Source organism: Nymphaea colorata, chromosome 12 (assembly GCF_008831285.2).
Source record: "Nymphaea colorata isolate Beijing-Zhang1983 chromosome 12, ASM883128v2, whole genome shotgun sequence".
NCBI lineage: Eukaryota > Viridiplantae > Streptophyta > Magnoliopsida > Nymphaeales > Nymphaeaceae > Nymphaea > Nymphaea colorata.
The window spans coordinates 10,224,016-10,243,691 of NC_045149.1; the positions used below are offsets into that span (position 1 = coordinate 10,224,016).

At 38.3% G+C, this 19,676-nt stretch overlaps 2 protein-coding genes across 5 annotated transcripts; one reads left to right on the forward strand and one right to left on the reverse strand.

Moving 5' to 3' along the window:
• Positions 1-1,215: 1,215 nt before the first annotated feature.
• LOC116265707 (transcription factor TCP11-like) lies at positions 1,216-2,850 on the forward strand. The gene has a single exon (XM_031646518.2). The coding sequence runs from the start codon at positions 1,929-1,931 to the stop codon at positions 2,559-2,561; it is 633 nt and encodes a 210-aa protein (XP_031502378.1). The 5' UTR covers positions 1,216-1,928; the 3' UTR covers positions 2,562-2,850.
• Positions 2,851-4,239: 1,389 nt separating this feature from the next.
• On the reverse strand, positions 4,240-15,052 carry LOC116265506 (OVARIAN TUMOR DOMAIN-containing deubiquitinating enzyme 12-like). Of its 4 annotated transcripts, XR_004175081.2 has the most exons (12): positions 14,824-15,021; positions 13,263-13,770; positions 13,012-13,175; positions 11,931-12,004; positions 11,365-11,419; positions 8,421-8,495; positions 8,213-8,286; positions 8,058-8,106; positions 7,150-7,234; positions 4,807-4,863; positions 4,588-4,709; positions 4,240-4,497 (listed from the first exon to the last, which is right to left on the reverse strand). XR_004175081.2 is itself a non-coding variant. In XM_031646160.2 (11 exons), the coding sequence occupies exons 2-11, from the start codon at positions 13,582-13,584 to the stop codon at positions 4,693-4,695; spliced, it is 972 nt and encodes a 323-aa protein (XP_031502020.1). In that variant the 5' UTR covers positions 13,585-13,770; positions 14,895-15,052; the 3' UTR covers positions 4,240-4,692. The 4 variants fall into 4 exon arrangements, 3 of the variants coding, with proteins under 3 accessions (XP_031502020.1, XP_031502019.1, XP_031502021.1); XM_031646160.2 differs by having other exon boundaries at positions 4,240-4,709; positions 14,895-15,052; XM_031646159.2 differs by having other exon boundaries at positions 4,240-4,709; positions 14,824-15,020.
• Between the last annotated feature and the right edge of the window lie 4,624 nt (positions 15,053-19,676).

Sequence of the window (19,676 nt, forward strand, 5' to 3'; positions counted from 1 at the left end):
TTCATTCCACTTTAGATCTTCGATCATTTTTCATCTGTGCACTATGAAAGCTGGACTAGCCATGACACGCATTGCTGTTTGATCGTCACGATGCATTCCCATCAAAATATTGGCTTCCAAGCTAAAATGTCTGAGGTAATTTTTAGCCTAAACGACAACACAAGTAGCTAAGGCCACCACGTCTGTGTAGTTTGTACTGGCCTCTGTAGCATAACAGGAAACGACATTTTGTTTTCTAGTTTTCTAAATAGGTTTCTTCCAACAAACACACCGTCTTGTTATGAGCTTCCTGTCAATGAAATTCCCAGCCCCATATACATCTGAAAAGAGATGAATTTGCTGTGATAATTTAGTTTCACCAAGATGGGTTGCTTTATGGAATTCTTTGAGTGTCTCAAAACTCTTTAACTTGCCAACGTAGAAGCATGGGTTGGAGAATGCGTGCGTTGACTCATTATGCTCACAACCTAAGCAATAGAACTGTTAAAGAAATCTGTTCGTCTACAGTAGCTTTCTTTGTCTTCAAGACTCCAGCCATTTTGAAATCTGTGATATGGTTGCATAGATAGGCTGGCTTTGAACAGATTGTACTTTGAGAGAGAGAGAGAGAGAGAGAGAGAGAGAGAGAGATCTTCCCTTCACTATTAAGTAAAAAGTGCCTAGCATTTAGTGAAATAGAAAAGAAACACATGCTCGAGTTTCAAAAAATTTTTTATTACAACTGCCCATTAATCTGAGCAGCTAATAAAACATAAAAAGTTTTATAATATGACTACAATTTTTTCCTTTTGTAACTCCAAGCCTGATTTTGTGAAATATTCGAAGCATTTACTCCTCAAAAGATTATCAAAAAGCCTTCTTACTGGCACTTCGCTTTCAGGACCAAAAGTATCTCCGGACATAAAAACCCATCATTTAAATAGACACAGTAAGCAGGGTGTCACCATGTTAACTTGTCCGGAAGCCATTAAATATCATTTGATAGCAGTAACCAAGAACAAAAAAACCAAAGTTTAAAACTGCTTAATCAATACCCAAGAGGGGTCGTTCTCTCAGTCTCATGGTTATGATACATGAAGCAAAGCTTTGTGAAACATTGCATTAATATTGGATGAAAGCATTCAAGAAAACAAAGCGGAGGCTTTTTTTAAAAATGTTGCATTAATATAAAATGATTCGAGGAGAAAACGATGCGATGCAGGAAGCACAACTAAAAGTAAAGAGACAAACTTCTTTTTTTTTTCCTTTTCCTGGTAATTCGATGCTCCTCTTCTTTTCCTTTGAGCCATAGAAAGTTGCATTACTTTGTGAAGGGCAGCTAGAGATTTTTAATCTAACAGCCCGGGGTTTAGCACTTACTGCTTAGCAGTAGCAGTCGCAACTCGAAAATAGCAGTAGGAGTAGCCTTTCCCTGCTGCCTTTCTTAATAAGAGCTATCTTTGCCTTTCCCCGTACAGAACAGAGCCCTCTTCTTCTTCTCTCTTTCTCTTATTCTTAAACCCTAAAAGGAGAAACTCCCAAAAACCCATCTCCCAAAGGGAATCCTGCAACACCCTTAATAGCCAGAACAAGACAACCAACACCCTCTTCCTCTCTTTCTCTCGCTCTTTCTGAAACCCCTTTACCACCGACCTTTCTCTCACACATCTGGAGAAAGGGGAAAGGGGAAAGGGGAAAGAAACCCTCCTTCCAATGGCTTAAACAACACAGCTGCAGGAGAGAGCATCCACCAAAAAATAAGTACAGAGAAAACGCACAGGTATATAGTCCTTACACACACACACACACAGAGAGAGAGAGAGAGAGAGAGAGAGAGGGCAACGGAGGAAAGGAAGGTGGTCCATCTGAATCAACCTTCCCTTCCCTTTCCCCCCCTTTTTTTCCAGTCGGGGGAGGAGGAGAGGATCGTCGGGGAGGGTGTCGAGGGCATGGGCACCGAGCTTGTACTGCACCAATCACAGCAGCATCCAGAGGCGACGCCGCCTCGGGTTAGCAGCGGTTTGGGAGGCGATCGGAAGGCGAGCGCCGTCGTCGTCTCTCGGAAGGGTTCATCGAAGGACCGGCACACCAAGGTGAACGGGCGGGGTCGGCGAGTGCGAATGCCGGCGCTCTGTGCCGCCCGGATCTTCCAGCTGACCAGGGAGCTCGGCCACAAGTCCGACGGCGAGACCATTGAGTGGCTCCTCCGCAAGGCCGAGCCTGCCATCGTCGCCGCCACGGGCACGGGCACCATCCCAGCCTTCTCATCCGCCGTTTCGGGTCCGATCCTCCCCTCCGCACCACCAGCCACGGCCACGCCCTCCTCATCATCCTCCCCACCTACCTCCTGTTCCGGCTCTTGTTCTGTCTCTGCGTCGACCCCGAAGCCGGTGCAGACCATGCCCGCGCCTCCCATGCCGCCCGCGCCTAACCTTTTCGCGGTCTCCGGCTATGACGCCGCCACAATCTGCCGGATGGGCATGGAGTTTCCTGGCGCGCCCTTCCGGCAGATGCCATACATGGCCATGCTCCTGCAGCCCGTCTCAGAGGAGACAGAGGAGCAGCAGAGGCTCGACGAATGAGAAAGTTGAAGAGAACCCAAGAAACGTTTCTTGTCTGACTGCCCATTCAAATCGGTCTCTCTCCCACCCTCTCTCTCTCTCATCTGCTTTGCTGTGGAGAAGTTCCGAGATCTGATGCGTTGGAGATGGGCTTTGTAGAGTTTTCTTTTCTTTTTAACATGAATCTTTCTCCTATAGATTATAAGAGCTTTTTCCATTCAAGAGGAATAATGGAGTCGCCCTTTTTCTTCTGTTTGTTGGGGTCCATGGTGGTCTTCACGCAGCACAATAACTTGAGAATTTTCTGAGACTTTCGGAGTTCCTAGATCTCCATTACAGAACGCTGTTGAACTTACTGCAGCAGCAGAAGCGTGTGCTTTTAGAGAGAACACTGAGCACGACTGGTCAGGGACTAGGGAGGAAGGCTTGACGGCAAGTTGATGAACATGGTCGTGTTTGGCATGATTGTGCCAGGCGTGTCCTTCACGCTTGGAGTTCAGGATCCGTATGCTGCTTAGTTCGTAAACTTCGTCACTGATTTGCACGGCTGTACGACTCTTTAGGTTTGCCCTTTCGTCAAAAGCTTACGAACTTGGTCGTGTTCAGCGAGCACCGCGTTTGGTATTCTCAAAACGCCGAATGCGGGACCATGTCCTCCATTTTTCTGATAATGTGGAAGTGAAACTGGACAGAAACAGGATCCAGGTGCCAAAGGGCATCTTTGAGCTCTACATCTTATAATATACATGTATTCTACAGTTCTACTTCCTGTAGGATGCATTTGGACGACACCCTCACAAACTTAGTTTTAAGAAATCTTGATTTTGTAAAAACCAAATTTTTAATGGGTTTTGAAAGACGGGTTTCTGCATTTGGGTGGTACACTAAGAACACCTTTTTTTTTTCATGAATTAAGGGAGAGTGTTGGTCAAACTGGGTTTTCACACCATCAGAACACATCCCAAACCTGTTTGTGGAGGTAATTGGGCTCACATCCAAGTGCCCTTTTAAGCTTTTACCATATATATATACTGAAAATTGAACTTGCATTTGATGATTTGATGACATTGCAAATGAGAATGAGTTAGCAATGATAGCACAGACACTGTTCTGCATCATCTTGGGTTTGAATCTGAAGCCATCGAGCTTTTCTTTAGACAGCATATTAGGCATCCTTTGATTTCACTTAAAAGGTGCATGTTCACTTACTTAGGTGGGGCAGTCGAAGCTTTTTTTCTAGATGGACTTTGCATGTGAAATCAATAAATAGCGTCATTTAAACACTCCTACAGTTCTCCATGTCTTTAACCCAATAGAGAAAATCAGGTCACTCCTTGCTTAGCTTTAAATTAAAAGGTTAAAAGCTTCCTTATCCGAAAGTACAGGATGTGGTCCCCTAACATTTGCCTTTGTACTGGTTCTATATTGTTAATGAACTCTTTGCAACAGTTTGCCAACAGAAATTGCAGTTAACGACCTTCGTGAAATCCTGGTTATGAACATTTGTCGTTTTAAACCTTTGGTCAATCTTGATCCACCTGAATGTGTGTGGATTACATTGAAATCTTGGGATCATTTTGATTTGGTTTGGCAACTTCATTCAGTTGAAGTTGGTCGAGGTAAAAAAAAATTCCACTAACAAGGTGCAAGTGACGGTTTCCAGAAAGAAGAGCAGAAAAATACAGCCTTCAAAGAGAAGTAGTGGGAAAATAAGATATACTATGTACTTAAACATCAACGTTTCTTGCAGATATTTGTCAACCCTCATATGATTACAGAATAATAATGACGACCCTCATAAATACCAATATGAAAAGCAAGGAGATAAGCAGGAAAGGTTGCCGTTGAATGCTTCAAGTATCTTGCGGTGTACCATCGGCCTTCCTTTATGTTTCCTAATCCCATTGATTTGCGTTGCCTAATGCCAACTATAACTTCATAAAGTGCCCTGCACGATCTGCAAATATTGTTTTCATATCCTTCTCATATAAACTGAGAGGTATTAAATGTAATATATTTTCAATGTAATCAGTACTGCAGCCAGTACCAGAGAATTCATCAATCTCTTTGGTGGACCATCTCATAACCATTATTTTCAGAACTAGATGGTTCTTCCTGTCTTCTGTGGTTTCCAACAAGATTATCAGTTAAGTCAGTTGGAGGGCGTTTCTGGTTCAAAGTCCAGGAAAACTTTGGTCAGTTTGGGAACAAACAATATTCAACAACAAAGCAGCCTATGGAAACAGTAGTTGGCCGTCAATATTACCTCCCTCCGGATAAATTGAGTTGTAATGCACCTCGGCCCAGAAGCTCAAGAATATAACTGCACGTCATTATAATGCATGCAATATCTCAATCAGAGAGATTTTCTTTCTAAAAGGAACATGTTATCAATGACATAATTAGGCAAGCATAAGCCATGCAAGAAAACACACGTCAGCAAGTAGCCATTGCATAAAACATATAGTTGTACTTGCATCCATGGAAATGAAGCAATTGTTGTATCCACCAGTATATGCACTTGCTGTGTTAATGAGAGAGAAAGAGAGAGTTGCTTACTTCTGTTTATATTATTGTTTTTCTTTGCATAACTGCTCAATATGTTGTACAAATGATTATTCGACATGGGCCATGAACCAGCAGAAGATAAGGGAGGTGTACACCATGCAAGAAGCCATAGTGAATATGAACTTCTGAAAATAGGAACTAAACCTATTTCTGAACTTGTAGAATTTGTTACTTAGAATGTGATTAAATGATAAATATATTTGCACTATATTGCATAATTACTGGATGCTTATATCAACTAGTCTTCATGTAGGGCATTGTTTCCAACAGAGCACTTCAAGTGAGCAAAAGAAGTATGTAGGTATTGACAGTTGCAAAATGAATATTTTGGGTTTGAAAGTTAACAGCTGCATACACATATAGTAGGTTTTTACTGTCTGTCCTTTAAAAGTCTTCCCCAATGATCTTGTTCAAGAACATATCAAGGTATCAGTCATGAACGATCAGGTTCTCACTTTCATTGGCTTTCAGCCTGGGCAAAGACAGAAACCCTATGGGTGGGGCACCATACCTGTGTAGACACAGATGGCATGGGTGTGGGTATGGGACACTGCTCAGACAGCAGACTCAGATGCAGATTTTTCATTTTTTTGGTATGTTTTGTTTAGTAATGTATACTTAATGAATATAAACAACAAATATATATGTTTGTTTGCTTACAATCTCATTGTTGCTCTCTCTCCATATATATATATATATATATATATATATATAAGTTTTCAAAAATATTTTGCACCTGTATCCACACCCATGTGACATAGCTAAAACTTATTCTGATAGTCACAAGATTGGGACATCTGGAGCCAAATGTAACTTCTGAGATGAAATTTAGAGTGGCAATAAAGACAAAGTATGTCCTCTTTTCCTGTCAATGCAGCAGCAGAAATGGATGAGACTATAGTTAGGGATGTTCATGAACAGCTCGGCCAGCTCAAGTCTCTAAACTCACAGCACAAGCTTCGCTCAAGCAGGAGAAAGCTAGAACTCGGCTTGACTATGCTCGAGCTTGAATCTGGCTTAAGCTTAGGTAAGCTGACACAGTGATTAGAGTTCTACACTCTAATCCCCATGGGAAAAGCACCAGAAGACGAAAACAGAAAGAGAAAATGCATGAAAACAAAGGGAAATTCAATAGCAAAAGGAAATTAAGGTTTTCTCAACATCAGTTAGCTCCTAATGAAAAGAAAAGAGGCCTTTTTAAGGGCCCTAAACCTGAGATCTGAAGTAGATCTGGGGTCCATAAAACTAAAAGATCCAAACCCAAAAATAACGTTAAATTCCAAATAAGCCTGGATCCGAATATAAGAAACAATCTACTCTAGACTATCCAGAGTCACATGCCATATATTAAAAAAATGGTTTTTCATGGACAAGGGACAAGGGGACTCAAACATTGAACCTGCCTTTTGCAAGTCCCACGGAACTCCCACGAGCTTAGACGATTTTAATAGTGTCAAGCCTGTCGGTCTATCTCAAGTTCGACTCATTTAATTGAACGAACTGAGTTCTTATCTCGAACTCGAGCTGAGCGAATTCGAGTCAAGCCCGAATTGGCTCAACCCATTGAACATCCTCAAAGTATGAGTTTGAATGATCGCATCCCTAAACGTTTCTGCAGTACCAGAACCTCATGCACATCTTGCATCAGGTGTTCATGGGTAGCAGGCCAAATTTACCATTTAAAATTTATAAAATTTGACTGCAAATCTATGGGCTGTCACCAGCTAAGGCTGATCAATAACATGAAATACAAACAAGAATTTTAATGTTCCCAACCTTTTGAAGCATCAACTTGAAAGGGACAAAAGCCCTTTTAATCTTCAAAGGCAAACTGGAATCTGGATAAAGTCTCAACCAATTGTCCTAAAGTGCAGTAGAAACTTTTTTCTACTCTTTAAACATTTTGAAAGGAAACATGAAATAAATGTAAAATCCCGCAAAATGGTAAACACGTTTTAAAAACTTGAACATGACATGAAGCTTTATATAACTGAGTTTGTCCCTAGATTCTTCAGAAAGCACCTCAAAATGCTGCACATACCTCGGTTTGATTTCTGAACATTTGGCGAGATATCAATGATGCAGGTGTCCTTGAAAGATGTAAAAACACATATCCTAACTCCATACTGAAACACAAAAGAATGATTATGACATCACCAGAACTGTCTACCTTTAGTTTTTCAGATACAATTATAATTTTTCCAAGAGCTGAAATGCTTGAAATCTGGTATACTGTGGACAACAATGTTTCAGGTTGGAGAACAAGGACAAGACGCCATAAACAAATACAACTAGGTCAACTGAGGTTTGTTCTTCCTTTAAAAAACTTTAGGATTTGACTAAGGTTAGCAGGATAGAGAATAGAACTAGTTATTTGAGCGAATATGGTATGCACTTTTGCTTGAAAACTCTACCACTCTGAATCCCGTCATGAGTTCATCATTGCTGAATTGCCTAAAATTCTTGAAAAGCTACGATGCTGGAACGAGTTCATGGGCATGCTACATATGTCAATCTGATTTTGCATCTGCGAATGTATATGTTATAAAGAATAAGTCACTGCCTTAATTGACTGCTAAGACAGATATTTGCTTAATAGTCAAGGTAGAGAGAACTAACAGACACATCGAGATGGCTTATGGCAAAAATGCTGCAGAAAGTTTGACAGTGGCAATGAGAGTTGCAGTAACTTATCTGAAACTACACAATCAGCCAAAGGCTTGCCACTTGTAAATTTAAGTATTTAGGAAAACTCCAGTTCATATTCTGGTAAAAGCAACTATATTATTTTGGCTATTCATGGCCTGAACGTGCAGCTAACTGCAGTTTCTGAACAAAAGCCAGAACTAGTTTGTCTAGTTTCTTCGAGTGGATGCAAACGTAAAGCTCTGAGATGTAGCTTAAACACTAAAAAGGAAAGGCACAGCCTAGCAGAACATCACATCTTACCCAATCTGCAGCCGCCTGCAATGTGACATGATCACCCCATTCTCCATCCCTGTATTCGCCATGGGAAAAATTTTAAGGTACAAGAAATTCCAAAAAGATGATCAATAAAAACTTAAGTCCACAGAGAGGAAGCCTGTTGCAGCTAAACAACATACCTTGACATTTTCTCTATATAGTCACCGTAAGCCATGGGCACATATCCAGCATAAATTTCTGGTTGGGCACTGAGCTGAAAAAAGAATTATACAAAAAAGGATCATGTTCAGGATAACACATTAGCAGTCCAACTGCCAAAGTAAAACTCAGGAAGAGTTGAACTATTAAAAGACGATCCTGGTGAAACCAAATAAAAGGGAAATTTACCTGATTTACAATTTCTTGCCTGACAAAATTGTGATGCTCAGGCGTGCGATAAAACTGATCGGACAGTGCTCGAAACTGAGAAAGAAAGGAAAACGTAAAATGTTCATACTGCACTCAACAGAGAAACATTATTAATCCAGTCAATTAAGACTTTTATTGTTCACAAGATATAAGTAGGGGACTCAAGATCTCATAAGATAGTGAATTATGAAAACAAACATCTTGCAGAGGCTTCCACCTGTTTAAAATTTAAAGAACTATGATATAGAGGTTTAACAATGAACAGAAGTGAAACACTTAGGAAGAACATATATAAATATAAATATAAATAAATAAATAAATAATATAAATATATATATATATATTTATATGTGTGTGTGTGAAGGAGAAAGAGAGAGAGAGAGAGAAGATAAAACCTGACTTCTCTAAAACGTAACACTCTAACTACCATATCTGTCTCCTTATTGAATGTTAGACAATGAAAGTTCACTGAGGGGAGATACACACAGAAGTCAGGGTTGTTAGGATTGTTGAAGTCAGGATATAGTTTCCTCAGAGACACAAATCTGCTGCACAATTCGCCATCTAGCATTTTTAACTTTTCACTTTTTAACAAATTTCCATATAAGACTTGGAATGACAGAAAATATACAGATTCCTCCCAAAAAGCAAGACCATAGCTTTTATTTAAGCCCATTACTTGTCTACATTCTGTCCAATCAGCTGGGTTAGAGAAGTTGAAAGTTGCAGTGGGTGGGGAAGGAAAGGGACCACCACTACAATACGAGGCCCTTGTTGCCTAGGAAAAGCTCTTTTACTTGATGAACACACAATGTGCACTTCAAATTTTATGATCCTACAATGCTAAGACAATTGATTTTCTAACCCCACCTAAGTACTATAGCATCATTAAAAAGGGGGCTTGCCAGGGCCTGTGCACTCACTTGCCTAGGTGCACTTGTCATGGCTAAGCAGAATAGCAGGAAATTTATTGAAGCACAACAACGAAGACACATTGATGTATTCCCTTAACAAGAAAGTAGGTGATAGGAAATGTTTTCAAGGTAACAGACAATTGAACTGGGACAAGAAATGGTTTAACTGTTCCCAAATTCATGCGTTGAAATGTAACAAAGTGAAAGATGGGTAGCACGCTCTAAGCCCATGTGAAAAATGAATGTCTTTTCCCATCTAACATTGATTCCAAATCCAATTATGTCCACTTTCCTTGCTTTCTTCAGGGGTACTAATGGTTGGATTTAGTACCAATCTGAGATTCCCTACATGATTCTATTATATAGTGCATTCACTTGGCATGTCAACTTAAGACGAGGTAGCATCCTTCCCAACCTGACTCTATTCAGAATCCTAACACGTGGTAAACCTGTTCAATGATTGCACATGGACAAAATCTTCCTGCATGTATACATCCCCAGTTTGTGAATTCATCTAGAGTAACTTCAGGGCTTCCAGTAACAGTGTTATTCTCCTCTTCATCTCTTGAGTCAGTTTTTGTTGGTGAAAAATTTTAGTTTCTTGTCTTGAGTGAAACAGTGACAGACAGAAGCGTCTTTGGAAATGTGGACACCATATGAGAAGCTTCCATGCTTTTGCTTCTGGTCCTTACTTTCTCCTTTCCTTGTTTTCAAATTATTGTATGCATATATACAAATGGATTGGTGTAGCGGGACAGTTTTAGCAGTCAAACTCAAACGTGTATTCAAGGTTCAATTCCTATGGGCACCAACAGTTGCACAACTCAAAGCTTAGTTTACATTCCAGGATTGGGGGAACCTATAGAAGACTGTTACCACTACTCTCATGATGGTTTACCTCTCCAAGAAAAAGTGTTTTATTTGTACATCCTGTTGCATAGACTTTTGCCACCATGAAAATGCGTTCATCTTATGCCCAAGACGGATCCAAATCCATCTCAAACCGACACCCAGACCCTAGATCTGTAAATAAGGCCAACTGGACCCAAAATTGGATTCAAAACCCAAGAAGGGAGGGTGAAAAACCCTAGGCACCCCGGGGGTTTGTACAGATCTCTCTCTCTTCTTTTTAAACTGATCTAAACCCTAGGGCTTCATGAATTAATCTAGGCCATTCATCTTGAGCTAAGGAATAATCTATTTAAACCTCAAGAGGCCCCCCAAGAGAGGCATGCCACCAACATCCTTGGATCCATTAGCCCTCTCTCTCTCTCTCTCTCTCTCTCTCTCTCTCTCTCTCTCTCTCTCTGCTTCTCTCTCTCTCCTGTTTTCTCACACATCCCTCTCTTTTCTCTCACTCCCTCTTTGCTTCTGTAATCACCATATGCTATGTCAACAGCATTGTCGAACATAAAAGGCATAAGGTCAGGATCATATTTTTTAGTTTTAGGTAAACGTTTCAAGAATGCATAAATGTAAGACTATGGTAATTTAAAATGCCATGTGACACTGCCTCCATCATCCTAGAGCCTTGTTAAGATGACCAAGTATGAGATAGTTCCCTACTGTAATGATATGGAGACTTTAACTTTGAAATGATTCCTCACATTAACTCACAGTCATTGAGGATTCTAACCGTACACATGAAAAGGTTCTAAATAATGGACTATCAAGAGAATTGACATGCAAAGTTAGACTCCAATTGAAGCAAAAGAAAATTTCTTATAAGCTTCCTGTTGATGAACAGGATCTCCTAGAATTACTTCTCCATGACTTCTTTTCTTTACTGGTGAACGGAAGAGGGTAACATTATTAATTAGGATTAAAAGTTACACCTAAGATAACATACTATTATTCAGCAGAAGGAGACAGACAACAATTTCATTGAAAACAGAGAAAGTACTATACAGGAAGCAACTAAAAAATTAGTTTCAGTTATACAAACAAATTGTAGATAAGAGATCATACAATAGAACGTTCAGATCATAAAAAATTCCAATTTAACTAACCTGACAGTTTCCATCACCTTGCACCTTAACTTCCGTCAAATTATACAGCTGCAATCTGTCAAACAACACAAAACCATCTTGTTTAACCATACATAATGATTGCAAAGGTTGCTACCTTGAGATGAAATGCTGAAGATGCAGAGATGCCTGAATCATCTATGCTATAAGTTTCTCTCAAAATGCAATTTGAGTATGTTCTTGTGACAAAAAGGCACATGAGCTGAGAGAAGGCCAAATATAAGATGGTTTTGAATGTTCTTAGATCCTTATCTTCACCCTTTCCACTCTGAATTAGCCAAAAAATCACCACGTCCTCCACAAACACAGAAAAAAAAAGGAAAAAAGAACAATGTTTTAGTCTGATTATCTAAGAATCTGAGGTAAGAGTCAGATTGAAGGTTCCAAACAACCTCCAAAGAAGATTAAGTTGATGTCTGTCTATAACAATCATGCCTCTAACATGCCGAGAGCCTCCACCTCCACTAGATTCCCAGGACTGCCACTAAAGACTTACTTGTTTCCTAAGAGAAATAATCTGGATTCTGCAAAAAATCACTGTATCTTACCTGTCCAGCAGCCTTTGATGATCTGAAGTAGCTTCATCAGTAGAAGGAATTTCCCCATTAATCTTAGGAACGTGCTGGAAAAAATTGATGGTTCGCATGAGATAAAATAAGATATTATTAAGTGTAAATATAAACAGTAACCAACAAGAACAAAAATAACTGCAGTAGAGTTCCAAGAACATATGAACGCAACATATCAAGCAAGCAAATTCATAGCATCAAGAGAGTCCAGTACGAGGGTATAATGGACAGGTAGGCTCATAGGGCTAAGTTTTCATGGGCTTCCTAAAATCAGTTTCCCCATCCTTTCGAAAATTTTAACCATCACATGAACTGAATAGAACAAGGCAAATTCAGATGTACATATAAAGAAGTTATTTCTTGCATAGTTCCTAACTTCCTACACCCACTTCTTTCTGGAGTAGGCTATGCATACGACAAACAATTCCTTCAGATTAGGGTGGATATCAGGCTGCAATAGTTACAGCTGATTGACTACCATAACAAACTAATCCCCTGAATCAGCAACGATTATGCTGGGATAACTGATAACGTTCCTGGCTTCCAAAAGTAGCACTTGCCTTCTTCAGGTTGAACTGAATCCCAAATACATTTTTATTTTAATTAACAATATTTAAATTATTAACAACCAAAAGACCACAAGAATATGTTACTTAGAAAAAATAAAAATAAAAATATGGCTTTTTATTTATTAAATAATGGGCATCATAAATAAATATATATCATAAGCACAGTTAACCAAAAGAGCGCAACATCTGACCCAAGACCACAGATATAATTAAGCCAGGAACCTTTTGAATCTTATCAGGCCTGGTCTGCAATTTGATACCAAGCCCAGCCAGAAATGGGTCAGGTATCCAACAAACCAAGGTGTGCAGCTTGATGCCAGCTTATCTCAGATGATGTAACTTAAATGAAAATGTAGTGAACTAGAACCAATCAAAGAGCCAGAGTTTAACAAAATAATTCCTGAAATATGCTGCCTATCACTATCAGCTTGCTATCTGGTAAAACATAAATACAGTGAAAAAATTTTATGATACAATTATGAAGTGCTTACAGCAATAGGTATCATATGATTTAACCTCCTCCAGAGTTCATCATCCCATGCTGAGCATGCGTCTGTCATTTGAAGGGAACCATAATAATCTTCTCCATCACACAATTTTGTTTCAGTACTTGAACTTGAAGTAGGTGGCTCAAACTCTTTGTCTTGATCAGATCCTGCAGACAGTGATAAACCAAAATTTTTTAATGGACTCCAAGAAAGACCACCAGATTAAGTGCAACTGATTAGCATTAATAAAGCACCTGAGCTAGAGTATGCCATGGAGTGGGCAATCCAATCTTGTGCAAGAAAAGATTCCTGTTGATGTGCTTCACTAGAATCTCCAGAACCAGAAGCTTCAGTGACAGCAAGTTGGTTTAACTCTTGTTGAAGGGAATATGCAAGTAATTCATCGTTCTGTACGTTGTCATGGTTGGTAAGTTGAAGCTCCCTGGGAAATTGCTCAATATAGAGGGTTGGTTCATTTTGAGAACTGAAAAGGCATGCTGGAGTCGGAAAAGGATAAGGATCACCCAGGATTTGGAGACCCCAAGATTCAAATGGATCGGTCTCATAAGTAACCATTACTGGTTCTCAATGTCAAGCCAAGAAAAGAGCTGCAGTTGTCCCTTAGATGATCAATTCTTTTGCAGTCACTCAACATGAACGACCAAGAGCAAGCAGCACCACTCATGAGCGTTCAAAATATCTTGTTTGAAAATATGGTTCTAAATCCTGTCCAGTGGAATGACTAAAATTGTCCAGCAACACCTAGCGATAAAGCAAATCTATTTCAGTTACAAAAAAAAAAAAAGCCAATAGAAAAATGTTCCAAAGCAGCAGCTTATTGTCAGCATATATTCAAGTAGTGGCTTTAAACAAGGAACTCCACCGAATCTTTTGTCATTGAATCTCGACAAACATACGATATTGACAAAGAAAGAAACAGAACCAACTCCATATGGTCCACAATGGTACCCACTTCACCAACAAAGAAAAATAAGGATTTGGAGATCGACTTTCCATATGGACGGGGTCATGATCTAACATGAAGCTACAAGTCATCACAGATCACTAAAATCTTCTCGCAAGTGCATTCAAATTGAAACCTATTCAACATCAACTTCTCAAATACCTCAGTTGAAAGAGCCTTCTTCTCCTTACTCACAAAGTTTCCATTCTAACTACAGCCCACGCACGTGCTCTAGATCCTTGTTGCTGCTCATACTTCTTCATTAATGGCAGAAAATTCCGTAACCGTAATAAAAAGTACTTGAGAAAAATGTCGGCCTGGATAACTCCACATGCAAATTTGTCACCGATTCAGCTTCAATTGATCAATTACCAGATTCACTAGCGCAGTTCCATTCACTGCTTCTACTGATAACAGTCTCAAAGACGTCCATATCAATAATCTTGAACAATCCAGTAACAGAGATGCAACCACCACATCATAAAGAAAAGTAGAAAACCGCTCAACCAGACGATGAAGAAGATAAAAATAAAAAACAGAACCAGTTCCCGTTTCAAGCTTCCACAGAGAAACAAACATCACAAGCCCCCTCAAGAGTGCCTTCAACTGAACCGGATCATTCAGGTGTTCAAATCCTAGAAAAACTAGTAACTTAATTTTACCATAATTACCGCAAAAATTAACCAACAAATTTTACGACCACCATGGCGGATTCAACTATTTATAGGCCAGAAAAAACAAAGATGAATCATATCGTTTAATACAACACTGCTGATTCAAAGAACAAAAAACAAAAACAAAAAACAAAAGAACGTTTATAAAGGGCATCCGAACAAGGCCAAATAGCTTACAATTTCAAAAGACACGATTTAACATCCAGAAGAACGAAAACGCGTTATCATCAAACTCCAGACGAACTCACCTCCAGAAAAACAAAGCCACGCCCCTCCACAGATATGAGGACCAGAAGAGGGTCAGCCATGGAAGTGAGCATGCGAGGGAGAGAACGAGGCACTGACAGCTGACATCAACGGAGTAGAACGGCCGTCTTTCTGGCGCCGGGCGATCCCAGCCGTCGGATCTCGAATGTTGCATCAAAATGCGGGCCAATTTGCCACATTCCAGGCGATCTCGGCCGTCGAAAATTATCCCAATGGACGGTTGGGCGGCGGCGAAGAACGAGGTATCGATGGACACGTGGCGGGCGACGGATGGGTGGATTTAGCAAATCGTGACAGAATAAAACACGCAAGTCGCTGCTGACGGGAAGGGGAGAAAATGCATCCCACGTGTACGGGGTTTTGTCAATGCCGGTACGAGGCGATAAACGTCTCTAAAAAAACGATACAGATAGCCGATACGTATCGGCCTCATTTGATTTTTAATTTAAATTAAGCTGAGCATCGGAACCATCAGGTTCGACCTGGCGCCTAACTTGCAGTCAGACCCAACACTTAAAACCGAATGACTCGATTAAATTTAAATATATATATTTTTAATATAAAGTAATATATAAATATAATTAATTATAATAAAATAATATAATTATATATATAAATCAATAAAATATATACTAAAAAAATCAGTCTTTGTTTGGTTGACCAGGCCTTTTTTTTGGGGCCAAGTTGGGCCGAGTATCTGACCCAACGTCTAATCTTAATTTAAATTGATAAAAATTAAAAAATATATAAAAATTAGATTTTCATGTTCACCTGTAAGGCTGGACATTAGGCTTGGGTTGAGCCAGACCCTTACTATTAAAATGAGCTCAGGCTATTGACTTGAGTCGTCGGGTTTCATGATGAATTAGATTCAGTTGATTTTAAAAATAATGTTATTATTTTTTAATTTTTTTATTAAAATTTAAATTTTTTTATTAAAATTGAATTCAGCCCAATGGAACCTTGAGTAAACTCGAATTGAACTTTTGAGAGTCAGGTCAAGGCCTGATGGATCAACATGGGCCTCAACCTAAGGCTCACCCAACTCGACTTAACTCAAATTCTCAGTGATTAACTTGTCAATCGGGTTGGATTAGGGATGGAGTCAAGAATTAATTTTTGAGGACTGAATAGACATGTTTTTAAAAAAAAAAATAAAAACTCCATTACGAATTTAAAAACCATATTTTTTTTCTTGTTTTATAATTATTAGCAAACTTAAAAAATAATTTTATTACCTAAATTATTAAGCTTAATTGGGTTGAGGGCGGTGGCTGAGAAGTGAGAAGAATAAGAAAAAGCGATACGGATGATGTGTATCGGCGATTCGCGTTTTTGTAGGGACTGTTGCGAGACGTATAGGATGACGCAAGCTGTCACGCGGTTGATGTTGACAAGGAGGAGGACATATCACATATGGTTGGATCCCAACAAGATTTTGCGCAATAAAAAACTACAGGAACTCTGTCCTCAAAATCATTCATTTCCCTTTTTTATCTCTTAAATGAATGGCTACCTAGCGTTCAGTACAGGACGTGCATACTGTCAAACTGCTTTTTAACATACTTTTTTTTTTTTTTTTGTCTGTGTTCATTTTTTCATTTTTTTCTTATAATAATATATTTTATTTTCGCTTACTATAAATTTATATAAAAATAATTTAAACACTCGGTTCAAGTTTTAAAAAATCTTAAAAAGGAGGTTTGATTTTTTTGGGCTTCGTTCCTCGGGCCCGGCCGGCCCTGGGTTGGAAAAAACCTACCTTGGGTCAGGCCCAGAGGCCAGCTCGGCGGTGGCCTGGCCCGTTAAGCCTATTTAAATTAAAAAATTAATTTTTTTAATTTTTTTGTTTTAATAATGTATATTTATTATTAATAAATATATTTTATATTAAAAAATATTTTATAATAAAAAATTATTTTTTAAATTTTTGTTAGTTTTTGAAAGTAAATGATGAAGGCAAAGAATAGGAGGAGAAAAGAGGCCGAAATGGGTCCGACCCAATAAAGAGTTGGACTTGCATCGGTTCAAGTTCGTGATTGTTGCTTGAGCTTGTTCGACACTCGCCAAGCTCAGGCTTAATTCGGCCAAGCTTGATTAAAATAAAAATAATAATTTTAATATAAAATAATATATAAATATAATTTAATTATATAAATATAAATAATTATATATATATATATATATATATATATTAAAAATTAATAGTAAAACTTATCGAGTCGACCGCCCTTTTTTATTGGTGCCCAGGAAACTTTGTGCCTTAACTAGAAAAGGAGAGGTGAAAACGTCCAAATCAATCAAGATTAGATCATATCCTTTTTTTTATTTTATGGTGATGCTCATTGATTGCATTAATCTTTATCATATGTGTCCCTAATTCCTTGCTTGCAACGCATACAAAATGTGGCATATAGCGGCTGGTTGGCAACGGCAACGACTTGTTTTATTAGTTCGCTTCAAAAATTACGATAATCATAAATCTAATTTAATCTTTGAAGCAAGTTTATAAAATAGTAACAAACTGTTGTAATTGTCAAACACTTATTAAGATCCATTTCGTAATAATAACAACATGTTACCGTCTACGCCCAAAAAATCAAAACAATTCATTGAACACTTTTAAAATTATTATATGAATCTTCTCTAATTTTGGGGCAGATAATTGAAACCAAACATATTGTTACCATTACAAAAGGCCCCCTTAAGGCCCTTTACCAATGGAAAGTTGGAAACAATTTGTTATATGCATCAATGTTACATGAATCTAGTTCAATATTTGAGGCATATTCATTAAACTGTACTAAACTGCTATTGTTGCCAAACAGATCGTTAGATAATGGGAACATTAATAAATAATTATTCCACGAATCCAAACATTTCTATTCTTTGGGGCATATTCATGCAACAGTTAAATATTACAATTTTCATTACAAATATGTGGCATACTAATGAAACAATTTGTTACGCTTCTTGTTGCCAAATGATAGTTAATCTATCGATAGTACTATTAACATAATCAACATCCATTCAGTGGCCAACCATCTCAGATTTGGAGTTCTTTGGAATATTTTAAGAGTTTTTCTATTCAAATTAATTTTAATTTTTTTCACAAATAATCAAGTTTTTAGTAAGTTAAATTGCTAATTAAACCCTTGTACTCGATAGCCCCGTCTTTTATGACCTACATTGTTTTAAACTTGTACCTGGAGTGGTGTTCATGGAAGAAAGTACACTTTGATGGAAGTGAGAATCATTTTGTGGGCAACATAAAAGTAAAACCTTGTGGTTAATAATCTTTCTCCGATCGTTATCTGCAACTAAGTCAATTCCCAATTAACTACTATGGCCCACCTCCTTTGAGGTTGACGTGACTTTTATTCTCTGTCTCTCTCACACACACACGCACATATATATATATATATCTATGTATATATAACTAAAACTTCAAAATCCATTTGCTAAAAAAAGACCACAAGCACTCAGCCACTCACTAATGTCAACATAGTAACTGTTTTTAGCGACAAATATATATATATATAACCCTCTTATGAATTCTTTAGGCGATCAAGTATATGGAGAACATACAATAAAAGCTAAGTTAAAAATATAGAAACTAAGCAGTATCTTGAAGAGAGAGGGGGAGAGAGAGAGCTGTAACATAAAATCTTAACATGAACATGCATTCAGTATTTCAGTGTCCAAGATTTGGGTGATCTTGAAGGCGTTTATTATGCAAGATCATTCCACATGCAGCCCCTTATGTGGTTTCCCATTTAAGTACCGAAGCCGAATATCGAGCACTCGCAAAAAACCCTTTAGATGAAATATTTACTACAAGAACTTCGGCATGCAACCCACTCACATCATCCCAACTATTTGTTGTGACAACATTGGCGCAACGTGTCTAGCATCTCCTTCAGCTCTCCACTCAAGAACCAAGCATTTGGAAATTGATCTTGTGTTCCGTCGTGAAAAACTTACAAGACAACAATTTCATATCTCCACCAAGGACCACATTGCTGATATTTTTACTAAATCATTGACAAAAAAACAGGGGCGAAGCAAAAAGGAGACCGAATTAAAGTTTCTAAATTTTGATAAGAACTGAAATATCATTTTTCAAAACTTTTATATAGGACAAGTGAAATTTTCTAAAATTTACATAAAAATTTCTCTCTCTTTTTTTTTTGAGAAGGAGCGAAGGCACCCTGCGGACCTCCCCTTGGCTCGTGTGTCATTTTTTTTTCTCTTCCCCTTGGCTCGTGTGTCATTTTTTTTCCTCTTCGTAGATGTAGTAGACATAAATGGTTAAACGGACATGAACCGGAAAAATATGCGCTACATTTAATGCAAAAAGCATTTTTTTTCACTGAATACTTGAATTACGCAGGTAATAACATCTAACTGTGGCCTCACAGACAGTATCCCAATCAAGGGGAGTAGTTTGGTGTTATCAAAATATTTCTAATTTTCACGGACACAAAAGAAAGAAAGAAAAAACAAGAAGATTTTGAGTGAGAAAGAAGTTAAAAGGAAATTAACTATTTTTTTTGTTATTTTAAAATATATAAAATCCAAATTGACTGATGTGAGTTGCAACTTTCAGCACGTCTTTACTTTAGAAAATATGGTACCTGATGTTGATTTTTGAGTGACGAAGAAGATTAATTATATCACCAAATTATAGAAAAGAAAGTTTAAAAATAATAAACCATGACTGCCCATGTCATGGTTGGGCTTAAATGATATTAACGAGACAA